Source organism: Nannospalax galili, unplaced genomic scaffold, assembly GCF_000622305.1.
Source record: "Nannospalax galili isolate Female #2095 unplaced genomic scaffold, S.galili_v1.0 scaffold1224, whole genome shotgun sequence".
Taxonomy (NCBI): domain Eukaryota; kingdom Metazoa; phylum Chordata; class Mammalia; order Rodentia; family Spalacidae; genus Nannospalax; species Nannospalax galili.
In genome coordinates this window covers 125,719-140,211 of record NW_008351701.1, presented here as the reverse complement: position 1 = coordinate 140,211, position 14,493 = coordinate 125,719, and the positions used below count along the sequence as shown (strand labels likewise).

The 14,493-nt window shown below is 42.4% G+C and overlaps 1 protein-coding gene across 4 annotated transcripts in view; it reads right to left on the bottom strand.

Annotated features, from left to right (window-relative positions):
- Nucleotides 1-440: 440 nt before the first annotated feature.
- The window catches only part of Tmbim6 (transmembrane BAX inhibitor motif containing 6), a 28,753-nt gene continuing 14,700 nt past the window's right edge, over nucleotides 441-14,493 (bottom strand). For all 4 annotated transcript variants that reach the window (XM_008848750.3, XM_008848751.3, XM_017802088.2 and 1 more), the window contains exons 2-10: nucleotides 11,087-11,174; nucleotides 10,570-10,678; nucleotides 5,433-5,553; nucleotides 4,164-4,212; nucleotides 3,956-4,053; nucleotides 3,662-3,741; nucleotides 3,125-3,225; nucleotides 1,848-1,923; nucleotides 441-556 (exon numbers count right to left, since the gene is read on the bottom strand). In XM_008848750.3, the coding sequence (XP_008846972.1) occupies nucleotides 533-556; nucleotides 1,848-1,923; nucleotides 3,125-3,225; nucleotides 3,662-3,741; nucleotides 3,956-4,053; nucleotides 4,164-4,212; nucleotides 5,433-5,553; nucleotides 10,570-10,678; nucleotides 11,087-11,142 (714 nt within the window). In that variant the 5' untranslated portion in view covers nucleotides 11,143-11,174 and the 3' untranslated portion in view covers nucleotides 441-532. The remainder of the gene's footprint in view (nucleotides 557-1,847; nucleotides 1,924-3,124; nucleotides 3,226-3,661; nucleotides 3,742-3,955; nucleotides 4,054-4,163; nucleotides 4,213-5,432; nucleotides 5,554-10,569; nucleotides 10,679-11,086; nucleotides 11,175-14,493) is intronic.

The window sequence follows — 14,493 nt, the reverse complement described above, 5'->3', positions numbered from 1 at the left end:
GACCAGCTAAGGCAGCACAGAGGAAGCAAAGCAGCCACCAGAGTCTCTGCTTTCTTTGTGGGGCCGACAGCTCATGTATAGAAAGTTAACCACAGGACAAGTGAGCTCCTTCCCAATGGAAAAGGTACTGCCCAGTCCCACTGGAACTGCAAAAAACAAAGCACGGGTGCCAAAGAGGCTCCAGCAAGCAGTCCTGGAGGTCCATCTGCAGGGGCTTTGCAGGCGCAGACTGCTGGTTTGCTCCCTCTGCTGCTCCCCACCCCTCATCTCAGTGGACTAGCTGCCTGAGCAGAGCAGGAGGCTATGGACGGGCTGGCAGAAGAGGGAGGAAGGGAACCCCAGGAATACGAAGCCAAACTCCAAACTATATTTGCTAATCAGTTTTTTGATCAAAAAATTCAAAATAGAGAAAACCACAAAGTACAAAAGCTTTTCTGATGCTTTTCATTATCATAGAACATGACACCTGCGATGTGTGCAAAGAAATGAGGGGTTGGGGAGGACATCAAGCTGGGAAAGGCTAATAGCCAGTTCATTTCTTTTCTTTCTTCTTGTCCTACAAATGGGGGTGAGAAAAAAAAAAAAAAAAAATCACCCAATTAATGTTTTTTCTTAAACCTCTAAAATACAAACCCAAACTTGAGTGAGTCTTTGGCTAGGGACTGGAAGGGTCTATACAATGATTGGGAATGAGAAAAGAGCTCCCTCAGCTCAGGAAGAAATGACTGACAACCATCTTCACTGGTAGGTAGGCTAGAGCCAAAGCTGCTGAGGCTTAACAAGCTCCCACCCTCCAGTTCCTGGGCAGACTGCTTGACTGCTCTTCGCTATTCAGAACCACCACCTCAGAGCCCAGTCGGTAAAGGCTGCAGACTGGGTACTCTATCCTAAAAGAGAAAAACTAAGGCCCAAACCACCATTTATTTCTCCTGGGAAATCCTCTACCCTAGAAGGGCTGAGTCTTCCATCTAAGCAACTATTGAGATATAATCTAGTCCAAGGGATTCTTCCTTAGATGGAAACCCCAATGTATTAAAGGAATAAAAGTTGGAAGCTGATACACAGGGCACCTTAGTGGTGCTAAGCCCCAACTGTGACCCGGCCCACCCACCTATCTTGTCACTGCCTCCACCACCACTGCATTCACTGTCTGATGCTGCAGAATCAGGTTTACAAAAGGAAGTTCACAGGTTAATTTGTTCCCCCAATGCTAGACTGGATTGCTTGATACAGAATGCTTCTTTAGGGGGGGAAAAAAAAATTTAAGATTAAGGGGCTGGAGAGATGGTTTAGCAGTTAAGAGCATTTGCTGCTCTTGTAGAGGACCCGAGTTCAGTTCCCAGCACCCACATCAGGCAGCTCACAACCAACAGCCTGTAACTCAAGCTCCAGGGCACCTGACACTCTTTTGGCTTTTGCAGGTACCTACACACACACATGCAAATATGCAAACAGCACACCATAAAGAAAATTTAAATTAACAAAGATAAAACTAGTCTAATTCTGACATTTACAAAAGATGCCTATCATCATTATACAATGTCTTCTGCTTTTTCTGAGTCCTAATTAACTTTGTAGCCCTTTATTCTTCATAAGGGAGGATGTTTTTTACAGCCACTGACGTTCTCTTCCATTTGATACCAATCTCAGGGATTAGTTAAGAAAGAAAAACATTGTTTTTACTTGATTCTTTTTCTATGATATTCAAAGATTTCTGGTTTTCATCTTGCTTAGGGGCCTGCCTTACAGCTATTTGGACATACACAGTGTATGATCAACTTTTCAAAATCTACATCTACACAGACGCTGAACAGAAGAGCCATTCTCCCATCTGCAGGCCAACTAACCTTCTCATTCAAGGCCAGGATCATCATGAGTTTTCTGAAGAGTGTAACAAAATCTAAGAAGAGATCAACGCAGTGCCTAAAAGAGAAGAACTAGTTAACTCACAATACTTCCCACTTTCCTTTATCTACAAGTACAGATAAAGGAAACCCCACCCCACTTGTGAATCAGCTTCACTGACACTCCTCCCCCATTAAGGAAATAAAACTCTGGGGTCTGGAATTATTTTCAACTCAAGAAAGCCATGTGGCATAAAGAGATTGGGCTTTGGATTGTGTAGAGACAAGTCTTGAACCCTTAACCATCAACTATTAATAATTACCTAGGAGACTGAGAGGACTGCTATGCTCGAAAATGATAGACACCTTCTATGTAAAAAATATTTTATTATTTTTATTTTATGTGTATGAGTGTTTTGCCTGCATGTACCATAAGTGCACCCATGTTGTGTAATGCCTGTGGAGTTCAGAGGAGGATGTCGGATCCCCTGGAACTGGAGTTACTGACAGTTGTTTGCCACCACGCTGGGAATTGAACCCAGGTCCTCTGCAAGAGCAGCCAGTGCTCTTAACCGCTGAGCCATTTCTCTAGCCCTCCCTCAGTATTCTTCAACAATAAGGGGGTTAGAGAGATGGCTCAGCAGTTAAGAGCACTGGCTGCTCTTGCAGAAGAACCAACATGGCAGCAAACAACCATCTGTAACTTCAGTTTCAGGGGAACCTGACACCTTCTGATCCCTGCGGGCATTGCATGACACAGGTACACTTACATACATGCAGGAATACACATAAAATTTTTAAAAATATGGCCAGGAGTGGTGGTGCACACCTTTAATCCCAGCACTTTCGAGAAGAATCTCTGAAATTGGAGGCAGAGGCAGGCAGGTTCTCTGTGAGTTCAAGGCCAGCCTGGTCTACATAGTGAGTTCTAGGTCAGCTGGGGCTGCAGGGAGACCCTGTCTCAGAAAAAAAGACCCTTTTACTCTTTCCTCCCTAGAGGTAGCTGCTATGAGAACTATGATGGACTGGGGATGTAGCTCAGTGGTAAAGCACTTGCCTAGCACATGAGGTCCTGGATTTGATCCTCAGCACTGAGGACAAATGGATGGTGCATGCCTATAATCCCAGCACTCAGAAGAGGAAAGAACCAGAGGTTCAAGGTCACCCTCACCTATACAGTGAGTTTGAGGCCAGCCTGGGACTACATAAGACCCCCCACCCAAATAAATAAATAATGTGCCTCAACCTTTATTCTCATTGAAGACAGTTCTCACACTCACCAGATATAATCCTTATCTCCATTTTCAGCCTTTTCAATAATGAGTTGAGTATCAAAGAGGACAAAGCCACACATGACCACCAACCCCATGTACAGGTTTGCCTAACAAAAGAATGAGATAAAGTCAACATAGGGTAGTTGTAGTAGTAGTAGAAAACCAAAACAAAATAAAACAAAATTCCAGCCTACTTTCTGCTTCTTGGATACTTGCAAATACATCAAATGCTAACCCAAAAGGCAAGGATGCAGACCATGTCACTTCCCAAGGCACAATCCTGCTTTCACTCCTTCAGGTAGCTAAACTGGCCTTGGCAAACAGGGTCTGAGCAAACCCTGTTCTCCTTAGCAGTACTTGATCTAGTTCCTTCCACCAGTGGCAGAAGGATGTGTCCTACAAAGGGTTGGTGGGAAGACCTGGCAGACACTGCCCAAAGAAAGTGAGTATACTAAAGGGATTCTTTGCCTCTTTTGCTTTAGGGTTATTCAAGAAAAATGTATGAAGCCAATGGTTGCTATAAAGTTCTACATAAAATCTCACCTGGAATAGCCAAATGGATCCAAAGAATAGGTTCCCCAGAGAAGACAAGAACATTAGGCTCATAGCTGACATCAAGATACCTATTAAATAAGACACAGCAAAAGTTATCTTGAGAAAAGCCAAAGGGGGGGGGGGAATTGAACAATCCCATTAAAGTCATTTCTTACTTTTCTCTAAAATGAAGGTTTTTAATTTCAACCTAACAGTCACTAGGGAGCTGAGGTACAAAAGGTGGCCTAGTGACAATTCTGACTAGAGCACAGCCCTACTCCCTGTTTCCCAGTCCACACCTACCTCCTAGAAAGAGGTAGCTACGGCGCCTGGCATAGAGTGCACTCAGGCTGAAGCAGGTGAAGATCATAGCTGTGCCCATGAAGGCGGTAGGGAGGATGCTGTTAAAGGAAAAGATCATTAGCTGAGGGCTTCAGGTATGGGGCCTATATTTAGAAGGTATATAAATGAAAGTAAAAAAAAAAGATATAAAACACTACAAAACAGTTACCTGGGATTGACAGCAATGCACAACTCCAGAGCGGGGCCCAGGCCAACTCCTAGAAACCAAACCACCCCAACACAAAATTACAATCAATTCTGAAGAGGACCCTCATCCAAATGTTAATCATGAACAGAACAGGCATTCACTCTCATAAAAGCATAAGGACATGTTGAACTGTGCCCTCTCTTTTCCTTAATTATTTTCACAATAATATACACACAAGGTAATTCTCTTCATTCAAAATCACAGTTCTAGGAAGAACAGAAATTAGAAAAAAGAACAAAACAGACATGAAAAATATCTCTGAGACTGTAAAGTGGATCAGAGTAACAGGATAGCCTGGCAGTTAGAAACCTCACAGTCATGCAGGATCACCACCAGTGTAGTGATGAGCAGCCAGACCAGTTTTGCAGGTGGTCACATGGCAACAGGAGAGCCACAAGCTCCACTCTTAACATTTCTTTTACTCTGGCTGATAATCCACCCCTTAATACCTTAAAAATCTAGTGTTCTCTATCTAAAAATCTTACTCCCTAAATCCCTTCCTTTCTATAATACTTTCTGTAACACTGGATTAGACTCATTCAGAACATAGAATACATTAGCATGTTGTTTTGCAAGTATTTTTATTATGTGGTTTGAGCCTTTTTTCCTTTCTTGATAATTCTAGAATAGATGAACTTTTTTTTTTTCATCTTTTTGAGACAGGGTCTCCCTGTAGCCCCAGCTGTCCTGGAACTTACTAATGTAGACCAGGCTGGCCTCAAACTCACAAAGATCCTACTGCCTCTGCCTCCCAAGTGCTGGGATTAAAGGCGTGCGCCACCACGCCCGGCTCTGAGATGAACTTTTAAGTCAAATTCTCTGGTTTAGTTCATGCCTACCACTTAAAAAAGAACCTCATTCATTTCAGCAATGTTTATTTTTTAACAAAAGTAGAGGTAATAGTTGCTAGCCACAAAGTGCTTAACCCTATTCATGAGGAAGCAAGAGAAAACTACAGGAAACAAGGACATAGTACAATGCAAAACAAACAAACACAAGAATGACTGGGCAATGCAGTGAGGAGACCAGAAGGGAGAAGACAGCAGTGTGATATACCACAGGGAAACTCCAAAGAGGAGAAGTCTTTTGAAAGACTTGTACACTGGAATAGGAGGATAAGAATGTATGTCAGTTGGAATAAATTAGGATAAATTTCAGGCTTTAGTCTAAAGAGATACTAAAAATATAAACTCCTCCTCCCTACCCCATTAGACCAAACCCCTAACATACCTGTAAGGAAAGCAAATCCAGTGAGCAGTCCCAATCTTTTCTGTTCTGTTTCATGGCTATGAGGTGTTGCCATCAGCCAAATCATCAAGCCCAAGGAGCCCAAGGCAGAGAGCAGGCCAGCCTGTCAGAGCAGTCAATAAATAAACACTTGGACATCCCATGTGTATTTTTCAGACTTTACTAGTTTCAAATACTGATCTGAAATACCTAACACTGCTTTTTAAACTAGGGGTAGAGGAAAGGGTACTGTATTCTCAGAGTGCATGAAGAGAGAAACCAGGTTTCTAAGGCAATGCTCGATGCCAAAGGCTCTTCTAACTTTGTGGTCCATCAATTACAGTACAACTACTCAAGTAAAAGAGAAAAGATGAGCCAAACTGAAAAGTGCTTGAAGCACATTACAATATCTTGTATACAGATGTGCAACAAGTAGAAATGATCCCCTTTCAGTCACTTTAAAAAAAAGGGACAGTGAGATGGCTCAGTGGGTAAAGGCACTTCCCACCAAGGCTGACGTGGTAAGTTTGATCTCTGGGACCCACACAGTGGAAGAAGAAAACATGTACATGCTTATATACATACAAACAAACACACACACACACACACACACACACACACACAAAGTTTTAATTTCCAAAAACCCAGCATAGAACAGGGGAAATGGGCAACAGGCCTCAACCCTAGCCAAGGGAACTATTTATTGGCAAATGATTACTGTGGAGTGAGGGAAAGTTGATCTGTAAGGGAGTGACTCTAGATAGGCTGACTAGACTCCAGTGGATTAATTTGCAATGAGGGATGTCTGAATACAAATGTTTGATAGGGTAGGCCACCTGAAAACCAGTGTGTGTGTGTGGGGGGGTGTTATGGGGGGCAGGAGAATGGGGGGGGGGATCTTAATCTGATTAAGATGTATTATATGAGCTGGGTGTGGTAGCACACACCTTTAATCCTAGCACTCAGGAGGTTGAGGCAGGTGGATCTCTGTGAGTTCAAGGCCAGCCTGGTCCACATAGTGAGTTCCAGGCCAGCTGGGGCTATAGGGAGACCCAGTCTCAAAAAGACAAAAAAAAAAGATGTATTATATGAAATGCACAAAAAAAATTTTGTCAGTCAAAAAAAATTAGTAGTAATTTTAAAAAAAGAGATGCAGGGACTGGAGAGATGGCTCAGTAGTTAAGAGCACTGGCTGCTCTTGCAGAGGACCCAGGTTCAATTCCCAAAACCCACATGGCAGCTAACAAATGTCTGTAACTCCAATTCTAGGGGATCCGACACCCACTTCTACTTCCGCAGGCATTGTATGACACAGGTACGCCTACCTACATGCAGACACAACATTCATACACATAAAAAATAAATAAAAATAAATAAGAGATTCATACACATAGAAAAAAAAAGTTGAGGGCTGGAGAGATGGCTCCGCAGTTAAGAACACTGATTGTTCTTACAGAAGACTGGGGTTCGAATCCCAGCACCCACATGGCAGCTAACAACTATCTGACAATCCAGGGGGTCCGACAATCTCTTCTGTTCTCCACGGGCACTGCAGGACACGAGTGCACTTACCTACATGCGGGCAATACACGAATACCCATTAAAAAATAACATAAATATAAAAAAAAAAAAAAAAAATCTGGAAAAAGTCCAAGCAGGATGTGGTGGTGCAGGCCTGTAACCCCAGCACTGGGGAATTCAGGCCAGTTGTGGTTATAAGATCCTGTCTCAAAAAAAAAAAAAAAAGAAATAAAAGAAAGGAAAGGAAGAGAAAAGTCGGGTAGGTTAAGAGCACTTGCTGCTTTTCCAGAGGACTCAAGTTCAATTCCCAGCAACCACATTAGGTGTCTCACAATTGCCTACGTGCCTGCCTGTTAACTCTTGATACCTCTGGCCTCTGGGAGCACCTGCACTTACATGCACTTACCCACATACAGACACATACATATACATACAATTTAAAAAATTTTTTTTCTTTTTGTCTTTTTGAGATGTCTCCCTGTAGCCCCAGCTAGCCTCAAACTCACAGAGATCCACCTGCCTCTGCTGCCCAAGTACACCACCATGCCCAGCAAATTTCTTTTTTAAAAAAAGAAAAAAGAACCAGAATCAAAATGTTAATATTACAGGAATTATTTCTGGTTGATGGGATTATGGAGGTTTCTTGGGGGGTAGTTATAGAGACTGGGTCTCTTGCTCCTATAGCCCAGGATGACCTCATACTTGTGATCTCTTGCTTGTGCCTCCCAAGTGCTGGGATTTCACAGGTATACAACACTGCTTGGCTTAAAGGTTTTAAAAACTACTCCATACCATTTACTCATTTTCTAATTGTCTATAAGATGCATTAATTTTGTACTAAGAAAAGTTTTTTCTTTTCTTTTATCTTTCTTTCTTTCTATAGGTCTTTTTGAGACAGGGTCTTCCTGTAGCCCCAGCTGGCCTGGAACTCGATATGTAGATCAGGCTGGCCTTGAACTCACAGAGATCCACCTGCCCTCTGCCTTCTGAGTGTTGGGATTAAAGGCAAGTGCCACTACGCTTGGCTTCTTTTTTGTTTAAAAAGGGAAAACCTACAGGCCTTAGAAGAGAGAAATCACTTCAAGTAGATATAGACTCAAGTTCCTGCCTTAAGTAGTTACTTGTCATTACTGATAGCAGGAATGGACACTCAAACAGTGACTATGAAGTCACTGCTCCTGGGGGACAGTTTCCCCAAGCCTCCGGTCACATTTTCCATTTAAGGACACTTTATTTGTCCTGTTGTTGATGCCTGAATGGAGCTGATCTAACTTTATATTGTCTCCCCAAAGTAAATCACAATCTTTTTAAACATTTTTTTTTAAATTATTTTTATGTGTATGCGTGTATTGCCTGCATGTAGGTAAGTGCACCTGGGTCGTGCAATGCCCTCGGAGGTCAGAAGAGGCTGTTAGATCCCCTGGGACTGGAGTTACGGACAGTTGTTAACTGCCATGTGGGTGCTGGAATTCGAACCCGAGTCTTCTGCAAGAACAACCAGTGTTCTTAACCACTGAACCATCTCTTCAGCCCTTTATTTAAAACATTTAAAGTTTTTTATTGTAAATCACAATCTTAATAATAGCAGACCATGCTAACATAAAACATTATGCCATCTCAAAAAGCAAAATCAGCTGGGCGTGGTGGCACATGCCTTTAATCCCAGCACTTGGGAGGCAGAGGCAGTCAGACCTCTGTGAGTTCGAGGCCAGCTTGGTCTACATAGTGAGTTCTAGGATAGCTGGGGCTACAGGGAGACCCTGTCTCAATAAGACCGAAAAAAAAAAAAAATCAGCAACAAAAAAGTATGACTGGGGATGGTGTTAAAGACAACTGCTCTGTTTGAGCTCTGCAGAAAGCATGCTTGACTACATGTGCAAAGTTGGCAGTAGCCAAGATTGTTTAGAGTCAGATAGGCATGGATGCTAATGTATGATTCTGAAGTGCAGTGTCCCTTATGTTTAGATAACAAACTATGCCTTACTTACACTTTTGTGTGATTATCTGCTCTATACCTTGCAAACAGGCCACAAAAATAATTTCCTGAGCTCCCACAGGAAAATGTCCTTTGAGCTGAATACAAAGCTGCATACCCTTTGTTCTTGAATACCTGCTTAGAGCACTCCATTCCTATGAATAAAATCTTGAGTTAGAGAACCAGTGCTCTTTGTTCTATGGAACAGGGAGCCTCCTGGTCCCCAGCTTTTTTTCTTTTCCTTTTATCCTCCTGGTCTTTTTTTTGAGACAGGGTCTCCCTGTAGCCCCAGCTGGCCTGGAACTCACTATGTAGACCAGGCTGGCCTTGAACGCAGAGATCTGCCTGCCTCTGCCTCCCCAGTGCTGGGATTAAAGGCATGTACCACCAAGCCCAGTCAGCCTTCTTAAATATTAAATTGTCTCTGTGTGGTATTTTATTATTAGATACCTGGTCATCCCTCTTTGTGTCCATCACTACCCAGCCACAAAGGATATAGCAGGATGGGGTGCAGCCCAACGGTAGAAAGCATGTGGACTCAATCCCCAGCACACAAAAAGCACAAAGGTGGCACACTAAGCCTGTCAGACATGTGAGGGAAGTAAGGTGGTTCCTAACCCTCTAGACACGGCATTTAAAAGGAACCTGAGTTTTATACTCTGCATGTTTACAAAAAGTATTCATCTTGGAGTTAAAATTTTAGCAAGTAAGTGAATTCCCAAATCAGTCAGTACTACAAATTGACTGTATCTTAGGTTACTTTAAACAACAAAAGCACAAATAGCACAACCAGAAAGCAAAAGGACTTAAAACTTGAACTCAAGGATTAGCACATTGTCCTTCTGAGTGTCTGGAACAATTTTTCATAAAATCCTTGGCAGGAGAAGGACAGCTCATTCCAGTGGCAAATGCCAACCCAAGTGTAACTCTGTATTTCTGCTAAAAACAAGCAACTCTCCAGTTTGGTTAGTGCAAACTTCAAGCTTTTTGGTTATTTTTCCTTCTATGGGGGAAGGTGTCTAGGTTTGATTGAGAACTATTACATGAGAATACAGAAGTGCAAAAAAAAAAAAACCAAAGAAACTAAACTAAACTAAAAACTAAACTAAACAAAAACCCTGTGCCTTCTACTTCTGGACAAACTCAAATTCTCACTCACAGGACAAGGACTTACTGAAGGTTTCACCCACGCAAAAAGACAGCAGATCAGAAAAATGGGTCAAATGTGTAAAAGTCTCAATCTTGCCTCTACTGATAATTGTGTAACTTGTGTTTTGCTCCAAATTCTCCACAGTCATTTAGGTAACAGAGAACTAACGAAGGCAAGGCAGGATGGCCATCACGACAAAGAACATCCAGCACATAGTTCATGCTTCTCAGGGGTAGGGGGATGACTTGTATGTCAGCAGCACACCATTCAGGGCCAATAGCCAAATGGAAGAGATTCTGTTTTCAGTTGTGAGAAGGGCAGTTACCAGAAAACTTCAGTGCTTTATATAATGTCTTGAATTATTGGCTAGATGCATTTAGACATCAAATTACTGATAAAGACATTAACTCAGGGCACAGGAATGGACTATCCTGCCAAACTGGTTTCTTCCCAATGCAGTCTGTACTACAGCAAACAGAGAGACCTGTTCTTACCTGAATGAAGTGCGTGACCACATGGACATAGGCCCCTGCAGCTGCCACAAACATACAGAGTGCAAAACTGGCATAGACCTTCTTCAGGTGCTGCTGTGTCGAGGGGGTTCTAGGAAACAATGTTCATAACAGACGTCACTCCTGTACTAATTGCATCTTTAAACTAAGAATTGTTTTTTTTTCCCTCTCTTACCAGAGAAGTAAGTGAAAGTTATATTACGAACAGCTTGATAAGATACTTTGGGAAGAACAGAACATATTAAAATAAAAAATGTTTTAAAAATAGGTTAGCAGAATCAAACTGCTAGAGAGGAGCCCAAGGCCAAATGTATGAATAATTAGTACCCAGACTAGAGTGACTTGTCAGTGACTACACAGCAGCCCTCCAACGTGGATACCTTTGTGGGCTTCTCTGGATTTTGCCAGTTTACTTATACAAATGAAAGTTAACCAAGAAAAGAAACTAGATAGAACAGTAAATGCAGTACGGGATCACAATCAAGGTTAAAACACTTACATGTGGGAAAATTTTAAGAGGGCATCAAAGTTGATCTTCCGATCAAATATGTTCATGGTTCCAGAGTCTGCTCAGCACAGCCTCCACTCTGAAGAATCAAGGTTAAAGAAAAGGTTATTTTAAGGATACCAAGACAAATAAAATAGTAGTAGGTTTTGAAAATGTAGAGTGCACTGTCAACTATTTTAAAGAGGACAAAAGATATTAACCATTTTCTCCCCCAAAGTACTTACCATTTGAGTTCTAGGCTTTCGTGGTGCTAGAGACTGAACCTAGGGTCTCATACACGCTAGATAAGCACTGTGTCACTGAACTGTATCCCTAATCCTCCCCCCTTTTCCTCCATATTCTTCTTTTAGCACTTTATCCAGAGAGCCATCTCCCCAGTGCAGACACACTGCCCCTAAACACTTAAGTGTATACACCACCCTGAAAACAATGATCAAAACAGAAGAGTATGACAGTGTTGCTATCTGGTCTACAGATCTTACTCAGATTTTCCCAACTGTCCTAATGTCAAAAGGACATTTTAAAACCAAACCACATCGAGATTACACTACACCAACACAATAAAGTCAGGTGAAGTTTTACTCCTTCTATCTCATATACAATCCCAAATAAACACATTCAATCTACAGAGCTAAAGTTCTGATCAAGAGTTTTCATCTTGGGGCTGGAGAGATGGCACAGCGGTTAAGAACATTGACTATTCTTGCAGAAGACCGGGTTTGAATCCTAGCACCCACATGGCAGCTAACAACTGTCTGTAACTCCAGTTCCAGGGGATCCAACAGCCTCTTCTATCTTCCGTAGGCATTTCTATCTTCCATAGGTGTTGCACGAAATGGTCAACTTACCTACATGCAGGCAATACACGCATACACAAAATAAAATCAAAATATAATAAAGTATTTTTAAAAATGCATTAAAAAAAGTTTTAATCTTTCCTCCAAATTCTTACTCAACACACAATGTCATCTATTCCAAATCTACCAAAAGTGGATGGGGAGGAAAGAAGGTAAAAAACATTAATCTGCAATCAAAGTTATAACCCTAACATCAACTTCCTGAGGACTCACGGGCGAGTAGAAAGATGCCACTCTTTCTACGAAGCATCCCCACCAATGATTTCCAAGCCCCCCTACCCCCCAAACAGGACAAAGGTGAGCAGCTGGCTCTTAGATTTCCTCCTTTCTCTCACCAACAGCCCTACTCACCTCACTTCTTTTGTTAGTTCTGTTTTCAAGGACAGATACAGTGAGAAGCTTCAGAGTAAAAGCTGCTGCTCTCTGAGTCACAGGGTTCTGTGCCCTCTTGATCTAGATGGTGCAACTATTGCAGGCTGTTGCAAGGCCCAGCAAAGCCTTCCACAACCATGATGAAGGTGTTCTCCAGAGAGCACACTTACAGGATGGTACAATCCGGCAACTGGAAAGTGTCTTTAAGGCTTCCATTGACACTCCTAATGACATCCCCAGACAGAACTTGCAATCTGCACAGCCAAGTTTCTCAGTATTCGAAACAGTGCTGCTAAAGTACCTCTTGCTTCCAATTTCAAGCATCAAAAAGGAGAGGGGGCCTCAAATACACAAGGGACTGCTGGTCAGGAAGGGGCAATACTCATGCAACCAGCCCCATCAGAAGAGAAACTGTGGAAGACGGCAATAGCAGAAACTCCGGTTTCCCAGTTTGCTTTCTGACATTTCCCAGAAGGCACTGACTGCCTCTTTCTGGGGCTTTCTTAAGAGTGTGTGCAGTTAGAATGAAGATATCCGAACACTTGATTTATTACTAATCTGTAGGTTAAAATAGTAAGACAAACAAAAAATGTTCCTTTTTTTTGTTTTGAGACGGTCTCACTATGTAGGCCCAATTTTCAGTTTGTGGCATTCTAAGTGTTGGGATTACACTTTTTTTTTTGGTATTACTACCTATTTCAAAATTTTAGTGAAATGTGCTAACAGCAGCAATTTTAACAGAGCTGGCCAAATGGGTATTAGAAGCATTTGCCCTGCAGGCCTGACAACCTGAGCTGGATTCCTATAGCCCACAGTGAAAGAACAATGTTGTCCTTTGGCCTCCTCACACCCTGCCTCACATGTGTCACCTCCCCCCCATAATAATAAAAATGTAAAACTTTTGTTTTAGAAAAGGCAATGAAATATACACTTAATGTGTATGACACAATTCATTTTGGAAGTGTTGAAATTTAAGTGGAAAAAATAAGTCTCAGAATGAAGGAAATTTGAGTTTGTTTTAGAGTTGTTCCAAAGTGTTGAAAACTAATGTATGAATCATGAGATAAAATGTCCCCTCCAAGTTTTGCCAATTAAAGTAAACAAACCAGGTTTCTACCTTAGCTTTAAACTGGTTGTGCTCAGAAGCTATACAAGAGATACCTACATTTTCTTTTTTAATAATTTTTAAAACATTGTGTGTGCCGGTGGCGTTCGCCTGTAGTCCCAGCACTTGGGAGGCAGAGGCAGGCAGATTGTGAGTTCAAGACCAGCCTGGTCTACATAGTGAGTTCCAGGACAGCTGGGGCTACAGGGAGACCCTGTCTCAAAAAGACAAAAGAAAAAAAAACAACAAAAAAAACCCCCAACATTTTGTGTGTGTGTGTGTGTGTGTGTGTGTGTGTAAGGGGGTGGGTGTGCCACAGTGCACAGTCAAGTCAGAAGACAGCCTGAAGGAGTCAGTTCTCCTACCACATGGGCCCAGGGATGGAACTCAGGTGGTCTAGCTTGGTGGTGAGTACCTTTACCTGCTGAGCCATCTGTTTTTGAGACAGGGTCTCACAATGAAGGCTTAGTTGGTCTTGAACGCCCAGAGAACCACCTGTCTCTGTCTCCCAAGTGCTGGGATTACTTGAGTCATCTTGCTGGCCAAAGATATCTACATTTTCAAAAGTCAATATGCAGACTCAGTTGCACAAGATTAAACTGCACTCACAACTCAAAAATAGCAGCTCCTATACCAAAAATAGTCAGTTCCAAGAACAGCTGGCTCTTAATAGCTTAAAGTACTCAAAATAAGTAACTTCAGATCCCACAGTTAAAATGAAAATCTTTGCTTAAAAAACATAGCTTGAATGCCAGGTGTGGTGGCGCTCATCTTTAGTCCCAGCACTCAGGAGGCAGAGGCAGGAGGATCTCTGTGAGTTCAAGGCCAGCCTGGTCTACATAGTGAGTTCCAGGACAGCTGGGGCTACAGAGAGACCCTGTCTCAAAAAGACCAAAAAAAAAAAAAAGAAAACCCAAAAACCACGTAGCTTGGCCGGGCATGGTGGTGCACGCCTTTGATCCCAGCACTCGGGAGGCAGAGGCAGGCAGATCCCTCTGAGTTCAAGGCCCGCCTGGTCTCCATAGCGAATCCAGGCCAGCTAGGGCTACAGAGAGACCCTGTCT